We start from the raw sequence: 15,235 nt of genomic DNA, 5'->3' as shown, positions 1-15,235 counted from the left end.
GGTGACCCATGTGTTAAACAGTAGAACTGCTCCATAGGGCTTTCTTGGCTACAATCTTTACAGGAGCAGTTTGCCAGGCCTTTCTTCCATGAAGCCTCTAGATACATTCGCACTGCCAACCTTTAAGTTAGCAGCTGATTGTAAACCTCTTCCGCCACCCAGGTTCCTTCATTTCAATACTAGAATTTTGGAATCCAAAAGTTGAAAAAACCAAAAAACCAAACCCATTGCCATCAAGTTGATTCTGACTCATAGCAACCCTATAGGACAGAATAGAACTGACCCACAGTTTCTAAGGAGTGGCTGGTGGATTCAAACTGTCAACCTTTTGCTTAGCAGCCTGAGCTCTTAACTACTGTGTCACCGGGGCCCCCAAAAGTTGAAAGGAACCTTAAAAAAAATTGTCAAGTCAATTCTGACTTGTAGCGACCCTATAGGACAGAACAGAACTGCCCCATAGGGTTTCCAAGGAGCAGCTGGTGGGTTCAAACTGCCAACTTTTTGGTTATCAGCTGAGTTTTTAACTACTGTGTCACCAGGAAACCTTAAGGACCACCAATTCGCCCAAAGATACGAATCCCTACAACATTCCTGCAAGGTGGACATTCTGCCTATGCCTAAGCATGCTCCTGGGGCAGCTCATTCTACCCCATGTGTGACGGTTAATGTTATGTGTCAACTTGCAAGGCCATGATTCCCAGTATTGTGCGGCTGCCCTCCATTTTGGGATCTGATGTAATGATCCTACATTTTGTCATCTGATGTAATTATCCTTCATTTTATGTGTTGTAAATCCTAACCTCTATACATTAATCCTAACCAAGTTGTTAATGAGGTGAGATAAGTGTAGGGTGTATTTTGAATCACAGCCTTACAAGAGGGCATGACTCAAGTCCCACCCTTACTCAAGTCACATCCTTACTCCCTTACTCAAGTCACACCCTTACTCTGATATAAGGGAAGTTTCCTTGGGGGTGTGAACTACATCCAATATATATGGATGTTCTGACAAGGCTCTCTCTTGCTCTGGATCCTGCATCTGGCTCATCATCATCTGACCTCCAGTTCTTGGGACTTGAACCAGCAGCCTGACATATGACCTGCCGATTCTGGGATTTGCCAGCTTCTACAGCCCTATGAGCCAGGAGCCTGTCATTTGACCTGATTTGCCAGCTTCCACAGCCCTGTGAGCCAGAAGCCTACTGTCTGACCTGATTCATCAGCTTCTGCAGCCCTGTGGGCCAGCAGCACATTGTCTGACCTGCAGATTTGGGTTCATCAGTTCCGGTACCACATGAGTCAGGAGAAGCCTGATGCCTGACCCATATATTTGGGACTTGTCAGCCTCCACAACCACGTGAGCCATTTCCTTGAGGCAAATCTCTCTCTCTATATATATTTATATACTCATACTTCACTGGTTTTGCTTCTCTAGAGAATCCAGCCTAAGCCAACAGATCAGACTGCATCACTGAGGAGTGGATCGCCTTCAGAACCAAAGGCCAGACATCCCGGGATGCTGCAATTCATACAAATCTTGGCATTGAGTAAATACAGGTAGACTCTACCAGCTGAAAATAGTGGACAACTTTACTCAGTTAATAGGGTGGAGATGTTATTTGCCATGTAATGTCTTAAGTTAAATTTTAGCTGTTGTTGTGTGCCATCAAGTTGATTCTGGCAACTCTACAAGGCAGAGCAGAACTGTCCCATGGGGCTTCCTAGGCCATAATCTTTATGGGAGCAGATTACCAGGTCTCTTCTCCCACAGAGCCACCGGTAGGTGTGAACTACCGACCTTTCAGTTAGCAGCTAAACATGTAACCATCACACCACCAGGATTACTTAAGTCTTAGTTACTTCATGCTTATTCATCTCACTAGTCCATCGATTTAATAGGAAATTTTAGGACAAAAGCTAGAGAAGGAGAAGCAAACAAAACAGGCAGTCTAAAAATGGTTCATTCTCTTTCAGGCTTTTTCATACACCTGCCAAAAAAGATGTAATACGAAAAGGCTCTGTGAACACAGGAGAAACTGCCGCCTTTTCCTGAGGGCAGTCACCAGACAGCCTTCATACCATCTACACCAAAGAGAGAAGAAATTTTTAGGATCTAGCAAAACACTTGTGGTCCTCTTTGGAAGGCTTAAAGCTTTTCTTTGAAAGGCTTAAAGCTCTGAGAAACTAGAAAGCAGTCTTGGAAAGTCTTTTAAAAACAACCAAGTTGTTTCCAGAATCAAGGAAACAATGAATGCTCTACTGTTTAAATTAATTTAGAATGGACTCTTTTCCCCATCATTAAGGAACTATTTTGATTTTTTTCACCCTGAAAACACATACTGTCTTCCTACTTAACAGCAAACAAGCATGGTTTATTAAAATGGTTGAGTCATTAAAATTGGCAAAAGAAACCATCGCAAAGTATCAACATACTACATAATATATGAAGATAATTCTTTCTCTTAAAGATCACAAATTCTAAAACACAAAGCAAACTTTTTCCTGTCAAGTTGATTCCCACTCACAGCGACCCTATAGGACAGAGTAGAACTACCCCATAAGGTTTCCAAGGAGCAGCTGGTGAATTCGAACTGCAGACCTTTTGGTTTGCAGCCAAATGCTTAACCACTGTACCACTAGGGCTCCAAAGAAAACACAAAGAATATATACTTAATTTTTGTGTTATTTGCTTCTTTACAGTAGTGTAAACAGCAGGGAGGGCTGGCAACTGTGAAATTATACTGTAAGTATTCTAAGACTGGATGAGTAAGTAAAGAGATTGTAAGTAACTATAGCCAGGTTTCTCGTTATGAAGGGCGTTAGAGACATGGACATGGTGACGACCAGAATGAACCCCGCAGGGCTGAAATGGAATTGAGGGCATCGGTATGAACTCATGGTTTTTAAGATATGCACTGACAGGCAGAAACAAACAGAAATGTACAGAGAAAAACTGTACACGGAAATACAGAGAGAGAAATACAGAAAGGCAGAGAAATACGAACGGCTAGAAAGAGAAATAGAGTTACAGAAATAGAAGTAGACAGAAAGATCAATAGAGATATGTGTATACAACCCCCACACATGTATTTCCTCACTCTGTCCACTAAGAGGGCCCAGAAGCAATGATACACCAGTGGCAATGGGCACACCTAGTATCCAGATCTTGGTTTCCAAATATAGTATTCCACTAAAAGAAACCAGGGCTCCTGGAGAAAAAGGGCTGTTTCCAGGACAGGAACTGGAGCACAATAGACGAGCCCATAACATCTCACTGTGCCAGAAGGCAAAGTGCTGAGAGAACGATGGCCAGGGCTCCTTAAGAATGATGAGACATGTCCAAAGCACACAGAAGTCATCTTTGAAGGGGTTTCCACTGGCATACTGAGGACAATTAGAGCAATAAAATCAATGGGCTTAATAAAAGAATTTGAGTCCACATTGATATAAAAAAACGATGAAGAAGAGAAAGCTCTTCCTTACAGAAGAATCCCAAATGATAATAACAGAAGGAATGTCAGAATGAGAAAAATCACCATTTTGTGACCACCACTATAACAACGTTAAAGGTAAGAGTCATCACAGGTCCCAAAACAACTGGGTGAACATATGATGAGAAACATGCTTTACATGGTTTCAAAGTATCTCCCCATAAGACATATATCCAATTATACGAGAAAAACAATCTCTTTACAGTAAAGAACCAGGCATATATCACCTCACCAAGTATTCAAATTTAACATCACCAGTCATGGGAAAGGAATCCCTGGGTGGTGCAAATGGTTAACAGGCTCAGCTGCTAACCAAAAGGTTGGAAGTTCGAGTCCACCCAGAGGCACTTTGCAAAAAATGCCCGGCAATCTACTTCCGAAAAATCAGCCACTGATAACCCTGTGCAGTACGGTTCTGTTCTGACATGTGGGTCACCATAAGTCGGAATTGACTTGATGGCACCTGGTAAAGTCATGGGAAAAATCCACATCATGTGCCACTTGGACTTCCCGCCACAAATGCATCATCTAAATATAACCCTAAGGAAACATCAGACATACTCAAACTGAGGGACACTCTACAAAATAACTAACTTGTACTCTTCATGAAGGACAAGGAAAGACTGAGGAGCTGTTCCAGATTAAAGGAGATGAAAGAGAAATGAGAATCAAATGCATTGTAATTTTGGATTGGATTCTGGACTAGATAAATGGAAAAACAAAACATGATCTATCCATGCAAATGGAGTATTATTCAGACATAAAGAGAAATAAAGTCCTGATACATGCTACCACAGGGATGAACCTTGAAAAAATTGTGCTGAGTGAAAGAAATCAGACACAGAAACAGATATTGTACGATCCCTCTTATATGAAATATCTAGAATAGGCAAATGCCGAGAGACCAAAGTTTATTAGTGGTTACCAGGGGCTGGCATGAAGGGGGTACTGGTTCAAGGGTACTGAGTTCCTGTTTGGGGCAATGAAAAACTTTTAGAAACAGAGTGGAGACAATTGTACAATATGGTGAATGTAACTATTTTCCCGTATTAAAAAAAAAATTTTTTTTTAAAAATCAGAACAATATGCTATGGCATTTTAATTATTTCCATAATAAAACAGATACAACATATAAAGCAAACTGGTCTTTGTGGTGCCAGGACACTCACCTGCGAGCTCTTGCCACACTTTGCATCTCCGGAAACGATCACAATTTGATTTTGAAGCAGATTCTCCATAAAGGAGTATTTCTCTTTCCATATTGGAAGGTCTTCTCTTTCTTTCAGGAGTTTATAATAACGTGATGAATATGGCAATCCATCAAAAGGGTTCAGTTCCAAATCCTCACAGGCCAAAATCCCCTCCTCGTCCCCATCACTGGAATCCAGGGATTCAGGAAAATAACGTTTTTCAGAGGATGGGTTTAGACATTCCAGTTCTTCTCCTTCCATCTTGTCCAACAGTGAGCTTAAGCACTACAGTCAAGTTTTTCCTATCAATAGCCCACTGCAAACAGGGTCAAAAGTCTACTTATACAAACTCAGATGTCCCGGTCTCCAAGGCTGCAGTTCGAGGTTTCAGCCCATTGAATTCCCCAAATCTCCATTGGCTCTTCCTTGTGTTACCTGTTGTGCTGGCTCACTTCAGCACTCTTTGGTGTGTTAAATGACTGTCAATAGGCCACGCTACAAAACAAACAAAATAATCAGGCACACACACATACACAAAGAAGGTAAAAAGCGCAGGCATTTAAAACAAAAGCGTTTTCCCCCCTATTAATTGGTTATTATCTGTTATTTCTGCTGCTTGTTTAAATGATCAGGGTCATTCAGGCTAGCTCTTAGAGTTGGGTAGGCTGCCATGCAGCCTGGCAGGGCTGGAAAATGATTAGGCACCGAACCAGGTGTTCCCTATCTGACCTCTCTCACAGGCCTCTGTGTCTTGATTGACTGTGAATAGAAAGCCATGGGGTAGACAGGACTGTGATTGTGAGGCTAATCAATCACCTGCTCACTTAATCCCATTACAAAAGGTGCTGGGCCCTATAACCACAAAACAGAGAAAGCCAGCTCCTCTCACACTGCCTACAGGAGTCTACTATTATTATTATTATTCAGAAATCCTCTAGTTTAAAGCAGTGTATTAAAAAAACTTCTCATTTTAAGTTTCTTGATGCCAGTTTAGAAAGTCACCTAAGGGAAGTGAATTGCTATTTTTTTTTTTTCAAATCAAACTGTACCTGAGGTTATGGCTGGCTTTTATTAATAACATCTTTGGTTTGGTCAATTAAACAAGAAATCTCAAGCATATTTCTTTAAATTCCTTGGTCTTGAGGCTAACATGTTAAAATACAGAGTCAAGATAAGACAACTTTAAATTTAAACAGAGAAACTACCTCAAAAGTGGCAAAATCTAGACCAGCAGTTCATTTCCTTCATGCCGGGTCCCTCTCTTCTAGTCAATATCCAAAACCAAAGCCATTGCCATCAAGTTGACTCCGACTCACAGCGACCCCATAGGATAGGGTAGACCTGCCCCACAGGGATGCCAAGGCTGTAATCTTTACACAAGCAGACTGCCACATCTTTCTCCCTAGGTCACGGCTGATGAGCACAAACCAGTGACCTTTTGGTTAGCAGCTGAGCGCTTAACCATTGCACCACCAGGGCTCACTCTCATAGCAACTAGACCCACAGAAGAGCTCCCTGAAACTACAGGACAAGCTAGCTCTGAGAGAGTGACTAATTTTACATTCAATTTTTCTTCTCTTCTTCCCTTCCAAGGGTTCTCATCCTACATGTAAATTAAGCTGCTGTTATTACCACCAAAGATTGCCTTAAGGTAAATTTCTGAACTGTTTCACCTTAAGAAAAAAGAAAGTATAGCTATATTTTCACCAAATAGAAACCCTTGAAATGTTTTCCAATTTTATAACACACCCTAAATTTTGTAATTATAGTAGTCTTACTTATAAAGAAGTGATCACGTTAAACCCTGAGGGAGTAGTCCAATTTTCTGAATACTCACATTTCTTCAGAGCAAAGGAGCCCTGGAGGTGCAATGGTTAAAGCTCTCAGCTGCTGACGGTCCGCGGTTTGAACCCACCAGCTGCTCTACGGGAGAAAGACCTGGCCATCTGCTCCTGTAAAGCGTACAACTCCAGAAACCCAATGGGGCAGTTCTACTCTGTCCTACAGAGTCACCGTGAGTCAGAATAGACGACGGCAATGGGTTTGGTTTTGGTAAAGCTTACCTAGCTCTTTCTTGACACATCATATATTCTTTATATGTTATACAATGTATATAATGACACTGCCCACTTCTCTGTTATGTTGGACTAAAAATGGTCACACATCCTTTGCTACTTCTCCCACTGAGAGGTGGAAGCTATTCCTTCCTTCCCCCTCCCCCCGTCCCTTTATCTGAGCTGGCCCTGTGACTTGCAAAAGAACGCAGCTGAAATGATGCTGGATCACTTCCCAGGCGTGCACACGGTTGAAACTCTCCCTCCTAGAGACAATGGTCACACTGTGAGGAGCCCAGGCCACATGTGGTCAACGGGAAGAGAATAAAGCTGAGCTTTTTTTTTTTTTTTTAACCAATCAATGGTCAGCACAGCCAACCATGTGAGTGAGCTGACTAAGATGTTCCAGTTCAATGGTGCCTCCAGATAAGACCAAACTAATACCAAAGGGAGCAGAAAAACCACCCACATGAGCCCAGTCAATCCAAAGAATCATGAGATAACAACTGGTCACTCTTGTTCTAAACTAAGTTCCAGAGTGGTCTGCCATGCAGCAATAGATAATTAAACTTCTGCCAACTTAGAGTATATTCAACAATTTAACTTTTTCTTCACAACTCAGGGTCACCATTACATCAGTTACTATAGCAGAACAATGCCCTCGGACTTCCTTGAACTTGATAGGGCCAGACTGCTGTGCTGGAGCTGTTTTTCTCTAGGGATTCAGTACCCACATCACACTGTGGTCAGCATGCTTACCTGGTGAGGCCCTTCTCTGCTTTTCTAACCTGCTAAACCACCTGGCTCATTACAAAGCAGATGGGCAGCCCTGCCTACACCTTGATTTTGGCCCAGTGAGACCCATGTTGAACTTTTGACCTCCAGAACTGTAAGGTAATAACTTAGTGTTGTTTAAGCCACTAAGCTTGTTACAGCAGCAGCAGAAAACTAATATAGCCCATCATGCCAGTTCTAGCTCCCAAATATATTAAGAACCCCACAACGTCTATTGCAAACACTTGACCTGTGCCATCGCCCTTTCCCACCTGGATTATTACAATAGCATTTGTGTTAGATTCCCAGGGCTGCTGGAACAAGGTACTACGAATGGGTGGGTTAAAACAACAATAATTTATTCTCTCTCAGTTCTGGAGGCCAGAAGCCCAAATTCAGGCTGTTGGCAGGCCCATGCTCTCTCCAAAGGTTCTAAGGGAAGATCCTTTCTTGTCTCTTCAGCTTCTGGTAGCCCCATGCATTCCTTGGCTTGTGGCAGCACCACAAGTGAGTAATAACTGTCTTCAGTATAAAGGGCTATTATTTTAGAGAAGGAGTAGGATCATTGGTCCAATACTCTACCCCAATTACTCAATGTGCTGGTTCGTAGCAAGATAAAGAGCTGACACCAGAATTTAAAACACACTGCTTCCTTCACTGAAGAAGTTGTGCTATTAAAAAAGTCAGCTGACCTAACAGAATGGTTAGTAACAGCTTTAACTGATTTCCATTTGGCACAACCATTGCACTGGTGTACAGACCACACTTGAGAAGCATGGTCTGTGTTACTACTAAAGATAAACTAATAGCAATGATAACAATGATAATGATGATAATTCTACCAGTCAGTATTTAAAGAGTGCTTGTGCATGCCAGACACTAGGTTAAGCACTTTATATGGATTATTTCATTCAAACTCTTAAGGACTCTATGGGGTTTACTTTTATTATTTCCATTTTTCAAACAAGGAAATTTAGACCTTCAGAGATTTAGTTCACTTATCCATCTTCTCGAAGCTGGTCTGTGGTAAAGCAGGTGCTTCAACTGAGGCAGTCTAAGCCCAGCTTAACCCCAGTTAATGCACCAAACCCAAAAACCAGTTGCCATTGAATCGATTCCCACTCACAGTGACCCTATAGGACAGAGTAGAACTACCCCACAGGGTTTCCAAGGCTGTCATCTTTATGGAAGCAGACTGCCACATTTTTCTTCCACGAAGAAGGTGGTGGGTTTGAACTGCCAACCTTTCATTAGCAGCCAAGCACTTAACCACTGCGCCACCAGGGTCCTAGTTAAGTGCCCAGTTAAATGTTACTTATCACATTGCAGCACCGTGGGGTACAGAAATACTTGGTATTATGGAAGATGCCAGGCAGGGTGGACTGAAGAAATGCCATAAAATAGAAAACGTGTAGCTCTTTCACAGATTTGAAAAAACATGGTTCTAAGTGCTCACACGGAGTTAGTCGAATATGGAATATGTAACTTCATCTCCCAGGCCTGATACACTTTAATTGGAACAATGGGCTGTTTACTGGGACTTTTAGAAGGCTACTTCTTTACTCGCCTTTGTTTTAATTGGCTCAGAGCCCCCTGAGTACATCCTGTATGACTTCAGTATCTACTGATCCTACATACAGTGGTTTAGAGCCTACTGAAAACTCTTTCTGGAACAAGGTAAGGTAAAAACTCTGAATTTATTTTTAAAAACTTATTTCCAGGCTTCTAAAAAGTTGACTTTCTTTTTTTAAATTTTAAGTAAGGAAATCAAGTTAATGGGCTTATTTAAGCACTCAAAAAAAAAAAGATTAACTTATAACTCAGTATTCGTTCATACCAAATGCAGCTTAAATAGCAAATCCTGCCTTTTTTTTTTTTAACCAATCCTAGATTCTACTCCGAGAGTATGGCCCCCAGACACTCTTTTGCTCAGTAATGAGTCACTCCTGAGTTTCACCCTTCAGCCAAAGATTAGACAGGCCCATAAAATGAAACGAGACTAAAGGGGCACAACAGCCCAAGGGCAAGGACTAGAAGGCAGGAGGGGACAGGAAAGCTGGTAATAGGCAACCCAAGGTTGAGAAGGGAGTGCTGACGTGTCGTGGGGTTGTTAACCAATGTCATAAAACAATATGTGTACCAACTGTTTAATGAAAAGCTAGTTTGTTCTGTAAACCTTCATCTAAAGTATAATAATAAAAAAAAAGAATCCTATATTCTAACGCAATTTTAAAATGTTTAGACTTATATACAGAAAGCCTTCCCAAACTCTAGCAATGCTTATGCATAATGATAATATACTATTTTCCACAAATAAGTTTGTAATTTAAGAATTCTGTTAGAATTTCAAATGACTGGGTCATCCAATGCTTCTCAATGTTCCTCTGATGACTTCTGATTGGTTATATAATATTTCAAAACCCAGCACCTGAGTAAAAGCAAAATTAATACAGTATGCTCAAATATTGATCAGCTATATGCAGGCTAGTTAAATACCTGAGCAAATGTGTAAGATCCAATAAAGGCTGAAATCTAAGAAATAGGTTACTGCCAGTCTCCCCGAGGGAGTTAGTACATTTATTTAACCTCTGAGCACACACAAAATGGACTTTTACCTGTCTTTTTAAAAAGACATCTGGTTGAGAGATCGTCATAATCAACTTTGAAAATTACATTTCAGTTGAATTCTTATTCTAAACGTTGTGAAAAACACAAAAAAAGCTTTTCTTTTTTATTAACAAAATAAACCAAAAAAACCCCAAACCCGTTTTCACTGAGTCAATTCCAATTCATGGCGACCCCACATGTTACAGAGTAGAACTGCTCCGTAGGGTTTTCTTGGCTCAGATCTTCACAGAAGCAGGTCCCCAGGTCCTTCTTCCGCAGCGTCACTGGGTGGGTTTGAACCACCAGCCTTTAGGTTAGTAGCCAAATGCAAACAGCTTGTGCCGCCCAGGGACCTGTGTTAGCAAATTTACAGGCGGTTATTTTTTATTTTGCATTAACTTTAATAAAACCGGAAGAATCGATGAACCATGGGGCGCTCTCTCTGAGAGGCAGAATATAATTATTTCCGGGAACGCCAGTACGTGAACTCCTCGAGGGCAGGAACTGTTGGTGAATCTTTCCAGATTTTTGGTTTATTTTTCTGGCCACTCCTTAGTCTCCTTGGGCTCTTCTTCTAGCCCCCTCCTTCTCATCAACATAAAATATCAGTGCACCCCAGGGTTCCATCCTTGACCCTCATTCCATATAATCTCCCTTGAGAAAACCATTCACATTTGAACTTCAATCACCAAATGCTTGATACAAATTTCCATCTTCATCTCAGACTTCTTTCCTTGGTTCCAGGCCCACAGGTTCACCTACTATTTGCTGGACATCACCACTTAGAGGAAGCCCCAGTGGCGTAGTGGTTAAGTGCTATGGCTGCTAACCAAAAGGTTGGCAGTTCAAATCCACCAGGTGCTCCTTGGAAACTCTATAGGGCAGTTCTAGTCTGTTCTATAGGGTCACTATGAGTCAGAATCAACTCGACGGCACTGGGCTTGGTTTTCGCCACTTAGATGGCAGGTGTCTCACATGCTACCAGCCAACACTGAACGAACTCTTTATCTATCCTATTTCCCACTCCTTGAAAAAGGAAAATCCTCCCTCACTCCCTTCCTTTCCCGTGTTCCAGATTTCAACAAATAACACAATCCGCCTTACCACCCAAGGTAGAGGCCTGAGAGCATCCCAGGCTGTCCCCTCTTCAGCCCCTACATCCTCATAACCTGCCAGCTCTACCTCCTAAATCTCCCTAAAACCAAACACCAAACCCACTGCCGTCGAGTTGATTCTAACTCATAGTGACCCTATAGGACACAGTTCAACCGCCCATAGGGTTTCCAAGGAGCATTTTTTTTTCTGGTGGATTCCAACTGCTGACCTTCAGGTTAGCAGCCAAGCTCTTAACCACTGCACCAGCAGGGCTCCAGATCTCCCTCAGGGACTCCTATTCCCTGTCCCACCATTGTCGCCTTCATTATCCCATCATTTCTTCACTGAATTTCTCCAATAACCTCTAGTTTCATTTTGTTTGCCTCCCATCTTGGCCCCATACCAACCTGTCATTCTCAAGTTGCCAGTGATTCTTTCCAAATGCAAAGTTAGTCATGTCCCTGACCCAGATCTTTCTCCTTACCTTTAAGATAAAAACCGCAGTCCTCTGGTTCTTTCTGAATTAGCCCTTATTTGCCTCTTCGGCCTTGCTTCTTCCCACCCTAATATGTTCACAATTAACCCTTTCTGCTCCCATTCACCTTTTATGAACAGGAACCCCAGAACTTAAAAGTACCTAATACACCGTGGACACCCAGTGTTTGCCACATGCATGAATTACTAACAACCTCTTACAATGAAAAAGTACCTACAATAAATAACAAGTTATTTTCATTCATACCTATAATCATATTTAATGTGATTCTCACAACGAGCCTATTATACAATCATTTGTTTATCAACCCCAGCTCTCTATGAGGAAACAATAGCTCCTGACTTTCCCGAGGCTGTAGAGCTAGAAATTAATGCAATCATCCCCAACTAAAGTCTTGTCCTCTCAGTTGTTATCCATTTAAATACACACTGAGAAAGCCCACTCACTATGTGCTAAAAGGGAACACAGAGGAAACATAAGTTATGGATTCAGCTCCTAAAATGTTTAATCTGAGGCATAAAACCTATACACATAAAACGGGAGAAAACTCTATGAGAAAACACAGGGCAAAGTGCTAAATTGTGTGTTCCTGTCCCCTCCCCCACCTGCAGGAGAGCGAAGTGCAATCAGTGAGCTTGGCTGCTAACCAAAAGGTCAGCAGTTCAAACCCACCAGCTGCTCCTTAGAAACCCTATGGGGCAGTTCTACTCTGCCCTATTATAGGGTCACTGTGAGTGACGGCAATGGGTTTGGTTTTTTGGTTTAGCGAATCCTCTGGGGCCCTGGTGGTGCAGTGGTTAAGCACTTGGCTGCTAACCAAAAAGTCAGCACTCTGAATCCACCAGATGCCCCTTTGGGAACCCTACAGGGCAGTTCTACTCTGTCCCGCTGGGTCACTGTGAGTCAGAATCCACTCGACGGCAACAGGTTTAGTTTGTTTTTTGGTTAGCCTAATCCTGGAAGACTTCCCAGAGGAGAGGAGGCACAAGGCCCTGCTGCCCAATGATTCAGTGAATAAGCAAAAAAGCCGAGAAATGGGCAATGCCTGTGAGGCCAACAAGTGAGTTAGTACAAACAGTGACATATCTGAAGGACAATGAATAAAAACAGCAAACCCCCCCCAAAAAAGTAATTGTCACCTTTGATTTATGAATTTCAGAAAGCAATAAAAACAACTAAAAAAAGGTACACTCACGCTGGTTAAAAAAAAAAAACAATAGGAGATAAAATGTTCACTTTCTACTGGAGTGACTTCCCCTCAGGATTCTGGTGTGGCCTGGATGTTTAAGTGAGAAAGGCTACATCTATCTCTTCATTGTTGCCTTGTTACTGCCTGCTGACAATGCTGGTTTGCTACATTTAGTTAAGCAGCAGCGAAGTAAAGAATAATGTAACTGTTCAATCCCAAGATGAGCTTGGAAACTTAAAAACAAACAAACAAAAAATCAAGATTTTGTTTCTCATTGACCACTGATAGCATACTGAACATACCACTGAAAAGAAAGCAGAAAACACAAAGGTAGAAAACCCCCATAAAAGGGCCACCAAAGCCTTTACCGTTCACCTCCAATGATCCTATTAGCAACTTTCTGATCTCAGGATATTTTCTCTAATAACAAGCATACTCTTTTATCTACAGCAAATTCTCTAATGCTCTTCTTATTCACTCAACAACCATTTAACCAGCATAGTACTAGGTGCTGGAGAGAAAAGAGAAACTGGATAATGTCCCCTTACCTCCCCACCGTTACTGACCAGTCAGGCTTGTCTTCCATACCTACACTGTCACCTAGATCAAATGTTGCTCTCTATAGCTGCCTTTACCTATTACCTAAAGCATTTCAATGCAAGACTTCTTCAATGTCAACCTCAGAGCTACTGATAAAATACCTTCTTCTATAAGGAAACCCTGGTGGTGTAGTGGTTAAAAGCTATGGCTGCTAACCAAAAGGTCGCCAGTTCAAATCCACCAGGCGCTCCTTGGAAACACTATGAGGCAGCTCTACTCTGTCTTATAGGGTTGCTATGAGTCCGAATCGACTCGGTGGTAGTGGGTTTGGTTTTTCTGGTTTATATTACTATAAAGTACTTCACCAATATCTGTGTATTACCATTTTTCCGACCTTAGGATCTGTGCTCAACTACCAAATTATTTTTGCTTTTTTTATTGTACTTTAGATGAAGTTTCTCATTAAACAGTATACATACTGTTTTATGACATTGGTTAACAACCCCACGACACGTCAATACCCTCCCTTCTCGATCTTGGGTTCCCTTTTACCAGCCTTTCTGTTCCCTCCTGCCTTCTCATCCTTGCCCCTGGGCTGGTGCGCCCCTTTAGTCTTGTTTTGTTTTATGGACCTGTCTAATCTTTGGCTGAAGGATGAACCTCAGCAGTGACTTCAGCACTGAACTAAAAGGGTGTCCTGGAGCCATACTCCCAGGGTTTCTCCAGTCTCTGTCAGACCAGTAAGTCTGTTCTTTTTTGGTGAGTTAGAATTTTGCTCTACATTTTTTTCCAGCTCTGTCTGGGACCGTCTATTGTGATCCCTGTCAGAGCAGTCGATGGTGGTAGCTGGGCACCATCTAGTTGTACTGGACTCAGTGTGGTGGAAGCCCTGGTAGATGTGATCTATTAGTCCTTTGGACTAATCTTTCCCTTGTGTCTTTAGTTTTCTTCATTCTCCCTTGCTCCCAAAGGGGTGAGACCAGTGTTGTATCTTAGATGGCCGTTCACAGGCTTTTAAGACCCCAGGTGCTACTCACCAAAGTAGAATTCAACTACCAAATTCTCAAGTCTTTGTTATCTTAGCACAGAGCACTGCAATATTTTTGTTTTGTTGTTTTTTTCTTTTTTTCTATACAAACACCGAGTCCTTTAATGTTTGAGAAATTTTAGCCATACCTTCTTCTGTGTCAATAAACACCAGATTTTTACCACTGCCTTGTCACTTTTCATTATGATATTACTGATGAGCACCCCTGTGTTTGCTTCTTGCATGAAAAGGCCAGTTTGTGGTTTTGCTGATGATATGAAAACTGGAGTCTGAGAAACACTGCTCTGTAGAAATATCGTTGATTTTAGACACTTTCTGCCTAAAATGTATTCCCTGTCTCTGCATTTCTGGAACAGACAGTGAAGGTACTATGGAGTGTTTACTTTCTGACCCAAATTATTACCTTAATATTTTAGCTTACGAATTATAGATTCTGTTTATATCACATTGCTTGTCAACGTCCACACACAGACCTTCCTGCTTTGACAATTAACCTGAAAACATCTTGATGCAGTCTGAGAGGGGGAACCCTAATTTGGGGGAACGTAATAAATATCCTTTTCCATCATAGAATATATGGTTCTCAGGTTCCATTCACCTCTGAATGATTTCCTTTCTGAGGAAAGCAACCCTCCTTGGTGTCCCTGTCATCTATGGAGTGGAAATCTCTCTAGTGGCAAAGAAGGAGTGATCACTTACATGACCCCAAAAGGGCTCTTCTTCCATTCCCCTTCAGTACTGCCTTGAGCAG

At 41.8% G+C, this 15,235-nt stretch overlaps 1 protein-coding gene across 2 annotated transcripts in view; it reads right to left on the bottom strand.

Moving 5' to 3' along the window:
- The window catches only part of DHX32 (DEAH-box helicase 32 (putative)), a 53,956-nt gene that overhangs the window by 37,553 nt on the left and 1,168 nt on the right, over positions 1-15,235 (bottom strand). Inside the window, exon 2 of one of the 2 annotated variants that reach the window (XM_064269192.1) lies at positions 4,661-5,176. In XM_064269192.1, the coding sequence (XP_064125262.1) occupies positions 4,661-4,942 (282 nt within the window). In that variant the 5' untranslated portion in view covers positions 4,943-5,176. Of the gene's footprint in view, positions 1-4,660; positions 5,177-15,235 lie in introns of those variants that run through there. The other variant, XM_010599235.3, reaches the window with a different exon arrangement.

Source organism: Loxodonta africana, chromosome 16 (genome assembly GCF_030014295.1).
Source record: "Loxodonta africana isolate mLoxAfr1 chromosome 16, mLoxAfr1.hap2, whole genome shotgun sequence".
Classification (NCBI taxonomy): Eukaryota; Metazoa; Chordata; class Mammalia; order Proboscidea; family Elephantidae; genus Loxodonta; species Loxodonta africana.
The sequence above is the reverse complement of the archived record's forward strand: the minus strand, read 5'-3'. Positions and strand labels throughout refer to the sequence as shown.